This window comes from Bicyclus anynana, chromosome 12 (assembly GCF_947172395.1).
Source record: "Bicyclus anynana chromosome 12, ilBicAnyn1.1, whole genome shotgun sequence".
NCBI lineage: Eukaryota > Metazoa > Arthropoda > Insecta > Lepidoptera > Nymphalidae > Bicyclus > Bicyclus anynana.
This window is the reverse complement of record NC_069094.1, coordinates 12577132-12599276: the sequence shown is the minus strand read 5'-3', so window position 1 is coordinate 12599276 and position 22145 is coordinate 12577132. Positions and strand designations below refer to the sequence as shown.

The window sequence follows — 22145 nt, the reverse complement described above, 5'->3', positions numbered from 1 at the left end:
GAGATGATGAGGTCTACGATGATGCCTATCCACTCTTGTTTTGAACTTTCTGACGTTTCAGAAGTGCTTGTAAACTAAGTCTAATTGAAATAAGCGAATTTTGACTTTGATTTTGGCCTTATAATATTAATCATGAGGCAGTGGAGTCGTTTAATAGTATAGTCTTTTCGTTTCAAGTTGAACATTGTCACCCTAAGCACGCCACGTCTCATTGGAACAGTCTGGTGAACCTAAATTCCAAATCGCCTACCAATTTACAGCGATACGACCGGTCGTATCCTTAAATGCTTTTGTGCGTTACTATCGCGTCCCAGGCATGACGTCCGGACGTATGCTATCTCCCAATCGATTTACAATTTAAGGAAGAATCCTGGAACTGGTGCCAGTGACTAAATAGGAGAATAGTAAAATGTTTCCTTGGTTTGGACCTATAATGCTGCTTTCAAGGATTTAACTTAGTTTAACAGAAACAGGCTAAATGATAATGATTTCAACAATGAGTACATGATTGTAGGTAAATGCAATAGCATCAATAACAACTGATGATAATTTGGAATACAATTCGGTCAATGAACAAGGCCCATGAACATTGATTTCAGAACACGTAATTGCTTTGGGACTACCTTTTGATGACACGATTGCACCTCGAACAACCGCCTCTCTGTAGGCAAGGTGAGGTAACACAAAGTTCACAATCAAGTCCTGAACATCAGCACTGTATTGTCTTCAAATTATAGTCATCATAATCAACATCATTATGACTGGCTTATTTCAGTTTAACTAGTGACGTCATTGTTAATAAAATATCGATGAATTCTAAAGATGTTGTCTAATTAAGTATTATTTTCGTAATCCTATAGCGGTGTCAATTATTAATCAATAAAGAAAAAGATGGCACTCTAAAAGTTTAATATGGCGAATGTCTTAAACATATCTCGATAAGTACAATCTAGGACGCCCGCGACTTCGTCCACCCTTAGACCTCCTTAATCCGGCCCTATCGCAAAATCCGTTTTTAGCAGATGCCTACTAACTACAAACTACCTACCTGCCAAAATTCATCTTGATACATCAACAAGTTTTCGAGATTTCGTGATGAATGACCTTTCGCATTTATATATTATTAAGATAATGGTATACTGAGTCGAATACGAAAATACTTACATATAAAAAACTGCAGTGTTGACACTAATTCATGATATCATTTATAATTAATTATCTCATATTTTATCCTAGTAGGTATGTTATGAAGGTAGTTAAATGGTTAAACAGGATATTAAATTAACATTAACATAAATATAATTAATAATTAAGCTGATAAATTTAAAAATACCTTATCATATCGCTCACCACTATAATGTAATTAACCCTTAGTCAATAAATCACAACCAACCTATGATTTTAGAGACCGCTGATGAAACATTTAGCTTTAGCAGATAACAGTTCGAAGTGTAGATAGGGTCCGTATCCACAGATTTAAACAAAAATAATTTGCAAACATGTATCGGTATTTGAGACCGCAAGTAAGTTGAGGGTTAAAAAAGTAGAACTACTTACATGAGTAAAGTAGTAGTAGTAGACATCGACCCCGGAGTCAGCGAGGATCTCAGCGAAGTAGTTCGTTGGGCAGACGAAGAAGTAGTCGCCGACTACGTCAGCAATCATCTTCTGGTTCAAATAGCCGTCTGTGATCTCTTCCCAATCCGTGTACTTGAAAAAGAATTGGTAAAATAAATTTACATTTAATTTTAATTTTATTAATTTATAATAACGCTGCGCGGTTTCACCTGCGTGGTTCCCGTTCCCGTAGGAATACGGGGATAAAATATAGCCTTCCTCAATAAATAGGCTATCTAACACTGAAAGAATTTTTCAAATCGGACCAGAAGTTCCTGAGATTAGCGCGTTCAATCAATCAAACAAACAAACTCTTCTACTTTATAATATTAGTATAGATGTTGGTGAAAACTTGGTACCTGAAGAAAGTCTTTATAATATAAATATTTTTCCCCATTTTCAACCCCCAGAACTTTTAAGCGGCTCAACCGATCTTCATCAAACATGTCTAAGAACACTCGCACATAAATCACCTTTCATACGAAAAACCTAAATTAACTGACTAAAACAGACTGACTCACAGACAGACAGACACTTCAAACTTATAAAACCCATTTTTTAGCGTCGGGAGTTAAAAATCGCTCTTTTTGTACGAGTAGGTACGAAAAAAACAAAAAAGAAACACTATTTCATCTCCTCCATAAATATACATAACATCTAAAGCCGTAAACCTTCCGTGGACGGGCAATAAAAACATAAATCTGAAAAGCTGAAAATCTAGGTCATTTTATTATGGATAGCCTACGAGTACGCCCACGGACCTATCAAAGTGCTAATAGAATCTGCCTCACACTAGAGAAAAATAGCACTCCATGCTAATGACTCTAACATCGCACTTCAACATTTTTTTATATTTTTATTTTACCTACGAATATCACGATTATATAATATAACTAGCGAATGCGCGCGACTTCGTCCGCGTGGAAATCTATTTAAACTTCAACCTATAATTCACCACTTTAAGGTTCAAATTTTAAAAATTGTTTAATCACATTATACTTTGTATATATTTTATGATTTAAGAATACATTTTAAAAACTGTAACTCTGAAAATGAAGGACTTTCCATACAAACATTCAACCCCTATTTCACCCCATTCTGATATTATTTTCGCAATAAATAGTATTTTGTAACCTTTTCCGTATTATGGTCTCAAATAGTGTCAAGTTTCATTTGAATTCAATCAGTAGTTTATGCGTGATGCCAAAAACCACGGAAACACAGGCAGAAAGATAAAAATTAAAAAAAATATTTTTGGCTTCAGTATCGATTGTATAATGTCCAATACACAGTTTTATTATAAGTATAGATATACATAGTATTTACCTACTACAAGTAAAAAAGTACTTAGTAGATACACACTAATATAACGAGTATATAAGTTTGTGTGTGTATGTTTGCTAATCCTTCACGTCATTTGGAATGAAATAAACTTACTTTTATCCCGGTTAACTCAATGGTTTCCAAATAGGAGTATTTACATCTTTCCATTGTCCTATTATTCTATTATAATTCTAATTAATAAATTAAGGGGAAATCATAATAATCTTAATTGATTAAGGGGAAGTCAATAAATAATATAAATAAAACCTGAAACTGTTTTTCAAATTATACAAAATATTTTAAGGTCAGTTCGAGTTGTTATAAATTAGGATATTTATGTAATAATCAACATGAGAAATAACTCATACGTGCTATGCATAAAAAAGTTAAGTACCATCTACTTGATGTAGTCTTAACATTTAACTTAATTGTTAAGATAGACCGTAACTTCTCCACTGACACTGAGAGCCTCGTAAAGTAATTACTCAGTCAAAATTAACACTCAATTCTTACAAACTTTTTAACCAATTGAGTTAGGCTTAGTCTTAGATAATGAGGGATGACTTAAAATGTACTGCAGAACTACTTAAGCTAACTTACGTTGTAACGATAAAACTGCGTATCTAACATTTTTTAAGCGCTAGTAAAAAAAAATATACCCTCGGAGAGAATGAAGTATATTAAGCCTTCGACATTATGATTAACATCTGACAGTGATAGTTAAAAAAAACATTATCAGGCTGTCCGCCAACCTGTATTGGAGCAGAGTGGTGGGTTTAAAGTTCATATTTTGTTGTTGTGTATTCTTATCCTACTAATATTATAAACGCGAAAGTTTGTAACGATGTTTGGATGTTTGTTACTCTTTAACTCCGCTACTACTAAAACGATTTGGCTGAAATTTGGATAAGAAATAGATTTTACTCTGAATTAACACATAGGCTAATTTCATTTCGAAAAAATCCGTAGTATCCCGAGATTTGCGTAAACTGATGATTTTGATGATATGAATGTTTGTTACTTTTTCACGCCTCGACTATAAAACCGAATTAGTTTAAATTTGGTATTGAGATATATCACAGCATGGATTAACATATAGGCTATTTTTTATCCCGGAAAAATGCATGGTTCCCGAGGGATTTGTCAAAAACTAAATTCCACGCGGATGAAGTCGCGGGCATCCGTTAGTGCTTAAATAAGAGACAAATAGGTGTATCTTACTAGTAGTACCTACTTACGGCCAGTTTCTTCATCGCAAGTAACAGTCAAAGTAACGTCATAAATCAAAAGTGACGGTCTTATTCACTGAAAAATAAAGTCTTCTTTACTACTTACTACTTTTACTGTTACTTTAGCTTTACATGAAGAAACTGGCTGTTAGATATTCATAAAATGTGGTATGTAACTTTACTTACTTGGAACACGATAGCTTCGCGTTTTATTTTAGAGAATTCTTTGAATATTGTATCAATAATCTCCAAGAACTTTTCCCGCTGCAGAAAGCTCGGCCCATCCTTTTCAAAGTAGTCGAGGAAGTCATAGAGCAGAAAGTAAGTACCTGTAAGCAAACAACACGTTAAGCCTTAAAGTTTAAAGTTAAAATAAATATAAAGATAAAATAAATAAATAAAATAAATAAATTATAAAGATAAAATTGACGGCCGCGTGGCGCAGTGGGTAGTGACCCTGCTTTCTGCATCCACGGCCGTGGGTTCGATTCCCACAACTGGAAAATATTTGTGTGATTAACATGGGCTTTCCAGTGTCTGTGTGTATTTATACATTATATATAAGTATTTATATGTAGTATATAAATGTATATGAATATTATAATATCAACTATCTTAGCACCCATAACACAAGCTACTCTGTATGCTTACTTTGGGGCTAGATAGTGATGTGTATTGTTTAAGTAGGTATATTATTATTATTATTAAAATTGTATTTCTAAAATTATAAACAGCAGTCCTTATGTTAATATGTTTGAGTCTCTGTATGTTTTAATAACTGGCTTAAAGAGTAAATTAAATCTTGCTTTAAGAAAAGGAGGTTTGCTTTTCCGAGACAATTTGAATTTTAAGACGAGCTAAATAGGCATTGAAGCATAGATTTATAACACATAGATAGTGTGTAGTCGCAGGATTCGTAAGCAGTTTTATGTGCCCCGAAATAGGAGCCCTTGACGCATCGCTACGCTACGATAAGTACGCTCGTGTGAGACGACTAGTGTAATTAGCTTAGCTTTTACTCTCACATAGTCATAGGCTTACGTTCAGAGTGAATAATTGTTAGGTCTATAGGTTATTTAGTCTAAGAATTGAAGACGGGTATTGTATCCGAAGTCATCAGACTTACTGAACTGAAAACTTAATTAATCATCATTTACATAATAAATAGGCAGACGGTATCACGTTGTGAAATAACTGAACCACCATAATGATGCCGAGTATCCATAATATGCGACTGCCCGGTCGGTCAGGCCGAATATGGTGTGAATGTGTGCGTCGGTTGGCTTGTGCGTACATACGAACGGCATCAAATACGGGTGTCTAACTTTTTACTTCAGGAGACAGTGTCTGTCTATTTATTAAGTCTATGTTAATGATATTATTTAATTGAATGCAATACCAAAAGTTCACCTATTAGCAGGTAAAAATAAAATCGTTGATCCGAAAACTTTACTTCGTTAAATTGAGCAAATATTTGTGTAAATTTGACCTACATTAATCACTTGGGCCGGAAATTCAAAGTTTGCGCAGAATAACGAGGCTTGTTAGCGACTAAAATGGAAGGTATTTCAGCAAAACTACAACTGGTCTTAGTAGTATTCAACCGTTTTTAAGAAGAATTTCATTAGAAGAGCTAACTTTCATTTTTTATTTAAACAACTGAACATTGTTTAAAAAATATTTTATAAGATATAATACCTACTATTTCATAGAACAGAATACGTGATAACCCAGCTTTGCCCTCTGCCTCCGATTCCGGAGGGTAGTGGGTTCGAATCCGGTCTGGCGCATGCATCTTCAACTTTTCAGTTGTGTGCATTTTAAGAAATTAAATATCACGTGGTTTCTTCACGTTGTTTTTCCTTCACCGTTTAAGAAGTGATATTTAATTTCTTAAAATGCACATAACTGAAAAGTTGAAGGTGCATGCCCCGGACCGAATTCGAACCTACGCCCTTCATTACGTGCACTGTATGAAAAATAGACACCATTTCGTATCGTGAAGGCATGTATTTCAATTGTTAAAATCTTTTTGAACATTATCTTCAATCTGTAAATTAGTTTAAAATATGTTCAAATTACAATATTTCTTCCATAAATATAAGCCAAGTAAAATTCAATCTGAATATGAAAATTATTTCTTTGAATGCTACATCGCGTGTCTTAAATAATGGATTGACACACCTGCATTGGGAACTGTAAGATTAATATTGTAAACAAATTATTACAAATTCCCTTTGGTATGAATTCGCTTCGGTAACTGAAAATTTGTGAAACATCTTGTGTCAGACGCTATACAAACTTTGTGTCCAGCGATATTTTGTAAGGATGCGTTAGCCCTCATTTACACAAGAGTTTTTTTTAACGGACGTTAAAAAAGCGTTCAAATTTAATATGAAGTTAAATGAATTTCTATTTCCAACGCCCAAAATTGAAAATGCCACACTGCTCGAAAACAAGCGTCGTATTTTAAAAACGCTGTCGTGTGAATATTTATACTTGGGAATGCATTTGTTGTATTTTAACGCTTTCATAACGTCCGTTAAAAAAGCTCTCGTGCGAATGAGGGTTAATATTCCTTTAGCGTCAATATTCTTCTAGGTAATCGAGTTCGACCATAAACTGCATCCACAACCATTAAAAAGCTTTTTTTAAGGTATTCAATGATCTGTGACCAATGACGGCATTTACCTTGTTTTAACGTAAATAAGGATTATGTATGAACCTTTTTAACCGACTTTCTAAAAGGAGGTAATCAATTTCAACCCACCAATTTTTACCAGTTCTGTATGTTTGTCTGCGCATATCGCAAAGAATATGAAACATATTATATTTTTTTATTGCTTGGATACTCTAACTACTAGTACTCTACTAAAAGTAGAGTCCTTTTCATGAAAGAATTCCAGCGACCTTGTACATATGTTTTCTGTGCCGCGGCTAAAACCTGATCTAATATTGGCAACGCCTTAGACAAATGACAAAGATCGCGATTCTTTCATGAAAAGGACTTTAAGAGCGTATTTTTTATCAAAATATTTTCATTCGTTTTTAAATAATATAGATAGATATAGGGCTAAGTATGTTTGTAGTCGGTTAATTTCTAGAAATTATTCCTGCTTTGACATAAATTTTGTCAAAATTCACCGAAATATAAAACTACCTGCATACAAAGAGCAGCCTCGCGAGTGTCTTCATTAAAACACACTCGTGTATGTGGGTGCCTACTTGGCACGTTGAAGCGTGCTTGCCGAGCGCATTATGAAATTCTTTTTGTTAGAAGATGTATGATAAAAATAACTACCCGTTATACTATTATCATTTTTGAAACTGGATCTTAATTTCTACTTTTTCCGCTTTTGGAATTGTTCATTCTTCTATTAGCTATGTACGGTTTTTTCATTGGTAAAGTTTATTGCTAATTTGCTTTTTACGAATGGAAAAGATTGACATATTTTTCCGACCCCACTTAAGTGGGATAAGGGTAAGGAGATGATGATGATTGCTAATTTGTGGTTAGTTTTAAAAACTACCACATCTAGTCTGTCAATTCACAATTGACAAAGACACTGCCGCGCGTCATGATCGCTAAGATTAATAAAAAGGACGATTGTTCAAAGTTCCTAGATTACAGGTGGTACTCATCATCATCATCATATCAGCTGATGGACGTCCACTGCAGGACATAGGCCTTTTGTAAGGACTTCCAAACATCACGATACTGAGCCACCTGCATCCAGCGAATCCCTGCGACTCGCTTGATGTCGTCAGTCCACCTGGTGGGGGGTCGACACTGCGCTTACAGGTGGTATTAACATTTATCATTTATGTTATTGCAGAAGAGAGGTAACCATGTTGATATAAATTAGTGGGTATTTGATGATTTGAGCTCAGTTTTTGTTAGGCAGCGTAGTCACCGTCACGCTGCCAGTCGCGTTAGTGATTTTTTGCAATATCGTTTTGTGTTGTAATTATTAGTAAATTGTTTAGTGTGGGCATGGAGAACATGTCAGACAGGGACGGTGAGTGTTGATGCATGCAAGGGATTCCTTTAACCTACGCCAACGTCACAAGTCCTGGGACCTGCTCGAGGTGTTTCCTCTACCACAAAATAATAGTACAATCACTGTTGCTGCTACCCGTCACGTCACACGATAACTTAAATAATCAAAGTGTATTTTTGTGTGAGTGATAAGTGATATTTCAATCGGCTATTTGATGTTCATTATAAACGAAAATATAACGCAAAGCATAAAAAAAAGATACCCGTTAGTATAAAAACATTATTTATTACACAACTTTCCGAATGCTGTTGTTGAGATGGTCAAACCGGATTTATATTTGTCTGACGTGTCGTATCGTGACGCATCAGAACAGAATCAGTATCATACATTTTAAATGGCAACGTTTACATTTATGTGTTGTGGCATGTCGTGATGGCTTCTGATGTGTCGCGTACAAAATGTATCATACCGATTCTGTTCTGATGCGTTACAACACGACACGTCAGACAAATTTAAATCCGGCTTAATGTACTCAACAATACCGATATAGAATAGGATAGTACTTACTCGTATTGCGTGTACTCATGTGATTTATGACTCTGTCATCTCATATCATATTATATTCACAGCTGCAACATCTTTTATATATTGTATCAAGATATTTTTTTGATCTAAACTATGTTATCTATATCTATATTAATATTGTAAAGAGGTAAAGTTTGTGAGGTTGTAGATGTCTCTCTGGATCTACTGAACCGATTTTAAAAATTCTTTTACCAATATAAAGACACGTTATAGAGTGTCGTAGGTTTTATTTTATCCTTATTCCACAGGAATGGAAACAACGTGGATGAAATTTGCTATACTCGAAATTTTCTTAGATGTCAATTTTAAACAACAATAATGGCTGACTATGAACCAAAGACAATCAGTATGGTTGAGAAGTTAACCGCAGGCATCGTAACGATATCAAGTAGGTATCGTTAGAACTGAAATAACTAAACTAAAATATCCGTTACTATACGTCATCTTAAAAAACGAATACGTTCCATATTCGTTTCGTTTTCCAACTTTTCAGTTGTGTGCATTTTAGGAAATTAAATATCATTTTAAGAATATATACTCCAAGGAGAAGAAGTGAATCATGAAATACATGAAAATGTTGGATATAGTAATAATAATAATAATAGTATAGCCTTTATTTCCAATTTTTAAAATTTTTAAAAATTACAAAAGATGCAAAAGTTACAAAAAAACATTAACATTTCATTTCATTTTGTTGGATATAGTAGCGACATTATTTCCGCATACGAATATTTTTGAAATAAAGTCAGTGGCAATTTATAATGGAAATTTTTAATTTTTAAATTGTTGAAGAAAACAATCGAGAAAAACAAAAAAGCTACAAAAATGTTTTTCTAATGAATTAAAGATTATATATTACACTAAACTAAAAAAACTAAACTAACTAAAGAAACTAAAAAGGGAAAGATAACATTATTATATTTTCTACCTATTGATCATTTTGAAGTCGCTGCCAAGCCCGATGTTGACTTAAGACGTTACTGAAAAAAACACATGACAGACAAAAATAATGTCTAAGAAACAAAAATCTTTACGATAGGGTAGACCTTGAATTAATAGATTGAATACACTGGCTTGGCAGAAAATATAATGATATTATTTTTCCCTTTTGTAATTTCGTGGGTACGTTATTATTTTGTCGGTTGTATATATTTTTTTAAATTATTATTTGTTTTTTCTCAACTGGTTCCTTCAACTATTTTAAAATCAAAAATCTCCATTTAAAATTGCCACTGACTTTATGAAAAAATATTCGTATGCGGAAATAATGTCGCTGCTATGTCCAACGTTTTCATGTATGTAGATTTACTTCTTGTCCATGGAGTATAATATATTCTTTGGTGCTGTGTTAATAAAGATACACATTTATTTTATTTATAAGCCACAAAGGACACAAATAAAATTAAAAAATATGTACATAGTTATCGACACGTTATAATTTCATGTATCTTTCCCATCTCTTCAATTCATAGACAATCTAGCATTACGAAATGTCAAATTCGCAACATTTTCGTTAATCTGTAGAAATAAAACTTGTTGTGATTTCGTTTTTAGTGAAATAAATGTGATAAAATAGTTTATTACAAGCAGTTTTTATGTAATTCGCGGTGTACACGTTAAATGAAGTGATGTGTATATAAATAATTTAGTTTAAACGGACAGTTAGTGAGAAATATGTGAATGTCGTGACAACGGATCTTTGTTTACCAATTTTGCCATGTAAGGAAAAAAACACTATAGTAATAATACAAAGAGGTAAGCAATACTAGATTTTTTATTTGTTACAATTTAAATCAAGAATTACTCGACAGATTTTAAAAAAGCTACGTCGTCACGAAATAGTTAGGTATATTCAATTCCCATTTTCCCAACTGAGCGGGAGCATCTAAAGAGTTGAATATATATACAGAGTGGCTGCTAAAATTCAACCATATATAAAACCCTGACCAACAACGTTTACGAACCCTTTAATAAACAACAAGCTATCGACGGAAACCCTAATTGCCTGATTGTCATAAACGTCCGAGGTAGACGTATCACCGGACGTTCGTGTTAGGTACCGTAATCACGTATTTATCCGAAAATCGACGGCGAAAATTCTCACAAGCGTTTACGGACAAAAGACGATTTGGAGCACTCAAGACTTTATTACAATAATGATGTATAAAATTAAGTTTGAGTCCTTCTAATGGTTAGTCTAAGAAGCCTAGGTCCTAATTTATTGTCAATGGGTCAAAGGTTGAGTTAAAATTTTTATTTTTTAGGGATCGATGTTTTTTATGCGGTTTACTAAACTGGCATAAATCGTCCCGTAATGCATAATTGTGAAACAAAGTATTAATATAACAATAACTTCTATAGTTTTTCATATATAGTTCTTATATTTTAACTTTTTTTTACTTTATATAGTTTCTTATTTGTGGCAAGGAAAATTAAAGCATATTGAAGCAAAAAAGAAAATTAATTACTATAACTAGCAAATTATGCAAAGACTGTTGAAAATTAGGTACTTACGGCTCTTTTAATCCATTTTTTTTTGATATTTTTGGTCATGCTATAATTAAATACTAAGATCAGTGATAAAGTATCGATCATCATTATTAATCCATATTCGGCTCACTGTTGAGCACGAATCTCCGCTCCGAATGAGAGGGATTAGGCCCTAGTCCATCAAGCTGGCTTAGCAGACTTTACACACGTAGAGAATTAAAAAAATCTCAGTTAAGCAGGTTTCCTCTCGATGTTTCTCCTTTATTGTTTGAGACACGTGATATTTAATTTCTTCAAATGCACACAACTGAAAAGTTGGAGGTGGATCCCTCTGACCGGATTCGAACCCATATCCTCCGGAATCAGAGGCAGAGGTCATATTCACAGGGCTATCACTGCTTTCTACGATAATGGGATTCACTCATCATGAAATCTCGAAAACCAATTGGCAAGCAAAGATGAAATTCGGCAGGGAGCTTACAGTTAGTAGACGTCCGCTAAGAACGGATTTTGCAAGAGGGCCGGAATTAGGAGGTCTAAGGGAGAACGAAGCCGTGGGCGTCCACCAGTTTAGCGTTGTGGGTTCATATCCGCCACGGGTGTCCACCAGTTTATTATAGAGCAGCGTTGTGGGTTCATATCCACCTTCTATTAAGAGAGAGGCTCAAAAAAAAAAAAAAATCAAAAATCATTTATTTCAAGTAGGCTCAGTTTACAAGCACTTTTGACACGTCAGTTGACTATTTGTAAAGATTCTACCACCGGTTCGGAAGGCAGGTTCTGCTGAGAAGATACCGGCAAGAAACTCAACAGTTGCTCTTTTGAAAAAGTCATACAGTATTATAATTTACAATTGATAACAATTACAATTTCTTATAGTTTTATTTCCTGTGTGAAGGTGGAAGCTGATCCAATGGCCTCCAAGCGCTTTTATCTTTAAGGAACTCATCAATGTTGTAGTAACCTCGACTAAGTAAATGTTTTTTAACACATTGCTTAAAGCTATGCATTGGCAGGTCCATCACAGTCTTGGGGATCTTGTTATAGAAGAGTACACCCAAACCTACAAAAGATTTTTTTACTCTTTGGAGACGATATGCAGAAATAACTAACTTATGCCCGTGTCTAGTAAGACGTGGGTTTAAATCTCCTTTTCGTTTGTACAAATTAATATTTTGTCTTACATAGACTATACTGTTATATATATATTGACAGGCTACTGTTAGTATACCTATTTCTTTAAACTTTTGACGAAGGGACTCGCGTGATTTTAATTGATATATTGCTCGAATTGCTCTTTTTTGAAGTACAAATATAGATTGTATATCGGCAGCCTTGCCCCACAATAAAATACCGTAAGACATTACGCTGTGATAATGAAGATCAAGTCAACATCAGAGAATGTATTCGTATCCAACTGAAACATGCGTTAAGAATGTTTAGTCACATTTCAGCGGCGTTGCCACAAATTTTCCCGTCTGTGGCGTTGATCCAGATAAATTGCACCAAATGTGATTTAAAGAGCGTTTTTTGCAATTTACTGTGCTTTGACCTCGGTGAGCGCGAGACATTTATTTCATTTGAAAATCCCCAAGGATGGAGTCGTCGATACGGTCCACCATTTTCAAATTCTCTCAACCCGGGTGGGGTGTAGCAACAGGGGGGCAAACGGGAGAGAGGGGCCCGCCTAGTTACGTGGGCGAGTCTGTAGTACTTCAATAGTACGAACGTTCCACGGCGTGGTATTGTTGTGTTTACGTGGTAGTGCGCATGCGTGCCTCCCTGCCTCCAGGTGCGAGCACCCAGACGACCTCGAACCCTATGCCCGATATTGATAAGTCACGCTTTTACAACAAAAACAAGCAAAGGTCATATCTCGTGGAATATGATTTATATTGTTGAAACATCTCCTAACGACTACCTCAGAGAACATTTTTCCGAATTTTTCATCATTCCGTGGGACTAATTTTGATACTTATTTTCAGTTTTCGATACGATATCCTGCATTTTGATTTTTCTTCGCAAGTCCTCTCGTCAGGGGTTGCCTGGTAAAGATAGCTTATAGTAAGGCCACCTTTGCATGCTAAGTTTAAATGATTAATTTTTAATGTTTTTGTTTATTAATGTATTTTTAAGTGCTATAAAGTATTTCTTCTTCTTCTGGATGATTTTGTCGTAGGCTCTTTTCAGATTAAGATCTTAAACTCTAATAGCCTTAGTTTTATACTTTCCATTTACTCATTACCATTGCTTTGATTTTTGCCTTATGTAGGCATACAACTATATTGAACACAATATTATCCCCCATTGTAGGTACTAATCGTATTGTAAAATTGGTTTAAAGTATCATGTATATATTATCAAAGCTCAAACCAGCCTCAATTCTCATCAGAGATCAGGTAAAAAAATCGTGATGTAGGTAAATTCTGCATTAAAAAGTTTCTTTTTTGGGAAAAGTTCTAATGGATTACAAAACTGCAGGCATCTAAACATTGAGAGTCACACTAATATTATAAAGGCAAAAGTGTGTGTAAGTGTGTAACTTGCACACACACAAACTTGTTTGTTCTTTTCCGCTGCGGCTCCAGAAGCGATTTGACTGAAATTCGGAATGGAATAAATTTTACTCTGGATTAACACAGAGGCTACTTTTCAGCCCGAAAAATCAATGGTATTTGTGAAAAACTTAATTCCACACGGACGAAGTGCAGGCATATCTGGTGGGAGGCTTCGGCCGTGGCTAGTTACCACCCTACCGACAAAGACGTACCGCCAAGCGATTTAGCGTTCCGGTACGATGTCGTGTGGAAGCCGAAAGGAGTGTGGATTTTCATCCTTCTCCTAACAAGTTAGCCCGCTTCCATTTTAGATTACATTATTACTTACCATCAGGTGAGATTGTAGTCAAGGGCTAACTTATAAGAATAAAATAAAGGCATCCGCTAGTTGCAAAATATTTGCAAAATCTTTTAAACATGACTAATATTCCCGTTTTCCTCTAATAAGTCAGCAAACTGTTAAAATTGGGTATGCCAATAGAGTCTGCTTGCACAGTGGTTTTAGCGCTAGTTTGAGCGCTTTATCTATGTATCTGTGGTGATTTTAAATGCTTTGTCTATGTTCTGTGCTTCTATACGCTTTGTCTAGGTTCTGTGGTTTTAATTAATTGAGAGTAGAGATTTTAATAAATTACCAAGCCTTTGATTCCCAAAATTTGTCTGGAAATTCGGTACCCCTTACGTATTTCAGTTTTAGGTTAGTTTAATATTTCTTGAAAATTTCTAATATTATTCTATCTAAATAGCTGAAAAGCATTATTGTTTTAGGAGTAAGAACTTCAGTAATAATACCTTCTGAATTTCAGCCTTACCTTCTGAATTTTACCAAGCCTAGGAGTTCTTGAGTCTAATTATAATAAATAATATGAAGATGAAAAACCTTAAAAAACTAAAGGTCAAAACGAAACCTACTTGCTCTAATTGCAATAAATAACTCCATCATACTCGTACAGTCGCGCACATTTAATTTGCGAATGTAAATGTTTGCGAAAAGCCTTCAAGTGTAGAACAAACTTGCCACTGCAGTTTATATTAATGAGCTCAGGAAATACCTGTGTATTTGATGACATTCAATGTAGGTATTATATGAAACATGATATTCCAAACCACAAGGTTTACCTTGTAGATTTTGCATATTTAGTTTATTATAATTTTTAATTAAATAAGGGCTCTTATACACGAGCTGTGTTGCCATCGGCAGAAGCAACTGCTGCCTTCGCCGACTATCGACTTTCTTTTACAGGAGCTAGTTGCAAAATGGATTTCGGAAAAGAACTCTGTACACTTAGAAAGAAAAAACATGTTAATTTTTGCCATGTAAAAAACGAGACATTTCATTGCACTCTATCTACTTTTTCAAAGAAACGAGCAAAATTTTTCAATTATTTTCGTGTGTCAATGCTTCTTTTGACGAGCTTACAGCTTTTTTTACATGCAATAATAAGCAATTCAACATTGATGTCGTCACTGGAGCTCCATTTTGTAAGTCCACAACTAATTTTGTAAGTGCTGAACTATTAACATTCGATGCAATGTATACTTATCGGGTATAATACAGATTGCATGTGTGATTATGATTGCCAGTGATACAGACTTTACTATAATTGGGTAGTTGACTCATATCAAATTAATATAAACAATATTAATTTCGCATAGAATAAGAGTCTGAAATATATCGATATTAATTAATAAAAGTTGAGGATTTCTTATAAAACTCAATTTAAAATTTTCTAAACGTCAAAAATGCTGCCGTCCATTATGTCGTCGTTTGTCACTGATTCAAGTGTTGAAAGATAGAGGCTCAAGTAGTGCTTTATATTAACGAATTCTAATCAAAGATTTTATACTAGTAGATACGTTACTAACACGTCGAAACTGACGCGAAGAAAGCTGGCTAATTGTCTTGATTTCATTTAGTTGCATAGTAAATAACGAAACTTATCTAAACAAATAATACCTAAATGTTGTGTATAATGTCGAGTTGTGTGTTCAGGAAGGGTAAAAACTACATATCTATATACATAAACATACAAAGTAAGTTAAAGTCATTATTAACCCATATTCAGCTCACTGCTGCTGCTCAGAATGAGAGTGGTTAGGCCAATAGTCCACCACCTCGCCCAATGCGAATTGGCAGACTTCACACACGTAGAGAATTAAGAAAATTCTCTGGTATGCAGGTTTCTTCACGATGTTTTGCTTCACCATTTGATACACGTGGTATTTAATTTCTTAAAATGCACACACCTGAAAAGTTGGTGTAAAGTAAACTTAAATTTGTGCGCTTAGATGGAGTAGCTAAAATCGGATCATTTTTTGAGGTTATTTTGTAGGCACGTAACATGTCTATAGTATAAAATCGTTATAGTAAAAGTCATTAGTTCTAATATAGTTCCCAACAACATAACGATAACATGAGTGCAGAAATATGCGCACAGTTTTAATAGGTCATCGGAATGATCCCGAATGAAATAATTCGCCGTATCAACATTTCCAAATGAATAGGGATCACGTCCATTAATTCTGAATGGAAATTGCCCGTTTTGTTTCTCTTTTTACGTTCGTTCTGTATTTTTTATGGCGGGGATTTGTCGCTAAAAATTCTTAATTCTTGTTTCTTCCGTCAACTTATAATATTTTTTTTTATTCTTTACAAGTTAGCCGTTGACTGCAATCTCACCTGATGGTAAGTGATGATGCAATCTAAGATGGAAAGGGGTTAATTTGTTAGGAGGAGGATGTAAATCCACACTCCTTTCGGTTTCTACACGACATCGTACCGGAACGCTAAATCGCTTGGCGGTACGTCTTTGCCGGTAGGGTGGTAACTAGCCACGGCCTAAGCCTCCCACCAGCCAGACCTGGACCAATTAAGAAAACCTCAATCGGCCCAGCCGGGGATGGAACCCAGTTATAATAATTAACATTATGCACATTTTCAATAAAGGTCTTATTGAAAAGTAATTGTTTTTTTAATCTAGCGTTGTCGTCGTCAAAGTAGTAGAAAGTACTCAACTTGACGGAATATTTGTTTTATATGTAAGTTTAATTTTAGTTGTTCACTTTTAGTTTAGTAAATAAATCCTTCAACTAAAACTAACGTAACTATTTTATTTACTTTAGTCGAGTAAGTAACTACTTTATAGTTAATTTAGTTCTGAGTTAACCTGGAAATATTTCTAAAGCTTTTTGCTTTACGCTGGTAAAAGAGAATTTGATATAATAAATCATTCTGCTTAATGCACGTAAAAGATTAAATGCAAATATTTGCGTCAAGCCTTCAGTGTGTAGCAAACATTACAGCGATGCACTTTAGATTAATGAGTTCTTACATAGAAACAGAACGGAACGTTATGTAACGATATACCTTTGGACTAAGGGCCCATGGACGCCAGACTTGCGTCTTTATTATAAAGCTGATAGTTTGTCAGCCATACTCCTACCGTACCTAAATAAGTACGTTAGGTAACTATGGGTTTCAGGACCCTGGTGATTTTAATAGTTCAGACCACCGATTTTATACTATTAAAATAATATGTTACGTGACGTATACTATTTTTAATGCAATAAAGGCTTGCGCTTGATTACGATTAAGCCTGATGGATGCGTTCTAAGTTGGAGCGCGCTTACCTAGAAGATGCATATTCACTCTTGCTTTTATACTAGTAGATATGAAACGTGATAACCCAGTGGATATGACCTTTGCTTTCGATTCGGAGAGCCTCTAGCTTCAGTTATATGCATTTTAAGAAATTAAATATTACGTGTCTCAAACGGTCAAGGAAAAACATCGTGAGGAAACCTATATATCTGAGAATTTTCTTAAATCTCTACGTGTGTGAAGTTAGATAAACGGCATTGGGCTTGCGTGGTGGACTATTGGCCTAAACCCTTTCATTTTGAGAGGAGACTCGTGCCCAACACTGAGCCAAATGTTAATGATGATGATGATGATGATGATGAGAGAAGTAGGTATGTTACGTTTTTATAAAACCACCGCAAAAAGTAATCCGAATTTAGCCACTCCATGGAGCGCACACATACGACCACTGTTAAAAGATATTGATTAAAGTTCATTTACTGTAGCACGGTGCGGGTGACAGTTGCGCACAACTTTGTGTTTACTTACTTAATTTGTGGACAATATTTAGGTATTATATAATTTATAATAATATATAATAGCCTCCTTTGTTCGCCTCAGTTTAGACGCGCTAGTGACATATCTAATGGCATAATTATAACCTTTGGTGCAGACCATTGAAGTATACTCGTAGTACTCGGCGTAGTCTTTCTATTTCAACTGGCTTGAAGTGAGAAATCAAATTCCAGTCGCTAGATACGTAGTAAGCTACGAGTATTAAAGCCACTAAGGTATAAAATCCATAATTGGGAACTGTACCTACTTACCTATAGTAGGAAAGCGATTTTATAAATCATAATTTCAGCTTTTATACACTCCCGAAGGTCTGGTTATTACAGGCTCCCAATCTATTTTAAAAGTTAGCTCGTAGCTAATACATAATCCGCGCAATCATTTTAGATTTTTCATTTTTCCAACTGCTAAAATGCAGCAAAAGTTTTAGATATTTTTACCCATTAAATGGAAATCATATTTGTCTATGACTTTTAAATGAATTTTTATAAAAACTGTTCAAATTTATCTTATCATATATACCTACAATTATATAATTCAATGTTCTGTGCGATATACGACGCGTTGTCATAAATAAACGTTTTGAATTTTTGCATAATTGCTAAATTTTATATTACCTACAAAGTTCCAGTTTAATTTCTCACAAGGTCATATGACTTGATCTCAATACATAAAACCTATCTATTATAACTCTGCTACCTATTATTACAGGTATAACAATGATGACCTACTAGATCAAGCTCAAGTAAAAACTTATCGGGGACTCACCGCAGTAAACTAATACGTGCATCTTAATATATAATCTATGTATCGATATTTCGTAATAATTTCAATGTGGGAAAGCCGGCAAAGTATACGCAGTGCCTCGGGTGTAGCAAATTTATAATATCAATTCGCGACGTCTCACTGAAGGTGACCTGCTCGTTTTCTTGCTATAAGCTACACATGCTCATGCTATACCTGCTCATTTCAAGCACGAAAGCATGCTACTTATTTGCATGTGTATCGCAACATTGCTAAAAATGAGCATACTTATTTCGAACTTGCTCAAGAACCAACAGCCGTGCGATTTATGAGCATGCTACTTGCTGCGCCAGTGGAAGGGGGCATGCTTTTAGCGCGTCTGAACAGGTTTGCTTATTCAGTATGCTAGTCGATCAGCATTCTGTATCACCTTCATCTCTCCCTGTCTAACACGATACTATAGGCAGAGAGATATAGATACAAATTAGCATGTGTAATTGGAATGTTTGCGTTGAGCATGCTTATTCAGGAGCATACTTAGAAATGCTCGTGTGAAGCATACTAAATAGCACGTTTTTAGCATGCTATTTTAGAGCATGTGTAACAGTACCTTTACGTATAGCAATAGAAAACGGTTACAAATAAGGGTATAAAAATAGAGTGACAACTGACACCAGAGAAGATCTACGCATAACTCCAAATAAAAAAAAAATTCAAAAAGGTAAAAGAAGGGAAAGAAGTGGACTATAACTAGTGTTCAGCGAACGTTGATTGAATCGCTTACAATACTAACAAGTGGGTAGATGGCGGACGTTCGATTAAAACCTCAAACCGCAAAAAACCTGTTGATGTTATTCATGGCTGGAAAAGTTTGTAGATTTGCATTTACATCAGAAGTTATATTGTATTGTTTAAGCTTTATGTTTTAGTACCTTTATAAGAAGTAACAAACTAGAACTAAAAACATTTTCTTTTTAGCTTTGGACCGTAACTCTTTTGATGTTTAATTCGCGGTAAAATTTAATAAAAGATGGTTGCACGCTAACTGTCAATGGGGTTTTTAACTTTCTACTGTTATCTACATGGTAAAACGCTAAATCATTGTAATAAACAGTTTTGCTAGTAGGATTAAAGTAATGGTCTACAGACCAAACTTAATCAAGTTTAAATATAAAATAATACATTCCTGATTTGCTCTGAGTTAGGATTCCAACTCAATTATAAAGTTATAGATGATAAATTTATAGTGATAGATGGATCAGAGTGGTCATCAACTATTTAATAGCTCTTACCTTCATCTTGATTGCTTCCAAGTAGTACCTCAGTGTTGTGAAAGTGTCCCTCTTTCATCATCGTATCAGGATCTTTTGGTAAAAATATACCATCTACAGTTGGTGCTGACGGGAATCCCAAAATGCCAGTGTAGGAGTTCCATTGCTGGACCGATATAGTTTTCGCATCCACACCACGCATGCAATCCATGACTAAGCTGGGATCAGCAGCTAGAAGACTGCTATTGCAATTACAATCATCTACTAAAACCTTTCCGATATCCTGCGCCCTTTCTCCGGTCATCCAACTCCAGGGAGCATTCAATGTACCAGATTGTAATATTCCCCTTTTGAATAATCCTTTCATTTCAGGTGACAGCATATGCAGACTTACACTGCCACCGCCAGCAGACTCTCCGAACAAAGTTATCAATTCAGGATCACCGCCAAAGGCGCGCGCATTGTCTTTGATCCAGCGTATAGCCAACTGCTGATCCCATAAGCCCATATTACCAGGTGCCTCTTCACTTCCAGGTGAAAAGTATTTGTTTAAATATAAAAACCCGAATGCGCCCACTCTATACTGCATTGATGCTACTATAACATCACTTGATGAGGCCATTATGTCAGCTTTATACAGGTCAAGTGTAGCCGTTCCGCTCATGTAGCCTCCACCATAAATCCATACTAGTATAGGTACTTTGGGCCTTTCAGTAAGAGGCTTGTCTTGATGGTGTCTGACTCTAAGATGCTGTGGCACCCATATGTTCAAGTAAAGGCAATCTTCTGATATGTTCGTGTTGGGATTCCACATCTCTTCACCTTCGAATCCAGGGAAATATTCATATCTCTCTTGATAACAGCTGTTTGGCATTGCGGTTGCTTCGAGAACTCCATGCCAGGGGTCGATTGGGACAGGCTTGCGGAATCTTAGTGGGCCTAGAGGCGGTTTTGCGAATGGGATGCCAGTGAAGATATGTACTTCACGCCCCATGACAGTTTTCGCGTAACCTTTGACGTGACCACTTTTAGTTTCAACAATAAGAGGGTCATTGTGAATATTCTTGGGTACGGAGCTAGTCGTCGGTGTTGTTTGGGTAGTAGACGTGGTAGTGTCGTGATGGTTCGCCCATGATCTACTCAACACTGTCGTCGTGCAAAAGCACAGAAGTAACTTTATGATTACAATCTTAGAGATGTAACTCATCTCGAATACTTTTTCTCCTCAGTGTACTCAACGAGACGTGCTTAACCGAAAGTAGTCCGCCAGCTTAATCAAGTATTTGTTAAAACACATTTCTAGTTTGCTTGAATTTTGTACCGCTGCTTCACATTCCTGAAACAATGAAACAGCATTTAAGTAAACATACATTTGTGTTGACAAATTACAAACTAGTTTTCAAACAATAATGAATAATGAAATAAACATACAATGTGTTCTATGCACTGTGGCATGGTGCGGGTGACAGTTGCTTTATGACATTCATAATACGTAGGTGCTACTATCGTAAATCGCGACGAAATTCAAGAGTGAAACGGACTGTCACTCGCACCATGCTATAGAGCACGAATTCTAGTATGGAGATGTTTCTAATCACATACATGGGTTACCATAGTTATTTATAGTTAAAATGTACCAAAATGTATGACTACAATTTCGAAATGTTAAACAATTTGTTACTACAAGTTTATGTACTGTTTTTTTTGTTTGTACGTAAATATGCATTATGCTCTTGTAGAGTTCATTAAACCGTCGATCCGGATCGATTCGATTGATTTACTCGACAATCTATAAATAACCGTTACACAAATATCACCACGTTGTTAGTCTGCCAAACATACAGTAGTAGGTAGTTAGTCAAAGCACGAAAAACCCTTTTACTTCTGGGTAAAACAGTGGGAACATAGTAAAATCTGATAAAGGTAATGAAAACATATACTAAATACAAGCGGACACCGACGACTTCGTACACATGAAATTCTGTTTCTCACAATTCCCTCGGGAGCTATGTATTCTTTCGAAATAAAAAGTAGCCCATATGTTGCTCCATAACCCCCTCTATTCTCAAGACAAAGTCTCATTAAAATCGTTCCAGAGATTAGCCTGGACAAACAGAAAGACAGACAAACAAAAATTTTAAAATAGTATGTTTTAGACTTTTAGTACCACATAA

General features: G+C 35.2%; 1 protein-coding gene across 2 annotated transcripts in view; it reads right to left on the bottom strand.

The window, feature by feature from the left end:
• Window positions 1–22145, bottom strand: part of LOC112053571 (acetylcholinesterase) — an 89451-nt gene that overhangs the window by 33913 nt on the left and 33393 nt on the right. For both annotated transcript variants that reach the window (XM_052884544.1, XM_024093031.2), the window contains exons 2-4: window positions 19993–21307; window positions 4356–4498; window positions 1558–1710 (exon numbers count right to left, since the gene is read on the bottom strand). In XM_052884544.1, the coding sequence (XP_052740504.1) occupies window positions 1558–1710; window positions 4356–4498; window positions 19993–21178 (1482 nt within the window). In that variant the 5' untranslated portion in view covers window positions 21179–21307. The remainder of the gene's footprint in view (window positions 1–1557; window positions 1711–4355; window positions 4499–19992; window positions 21308–22145) is intronic.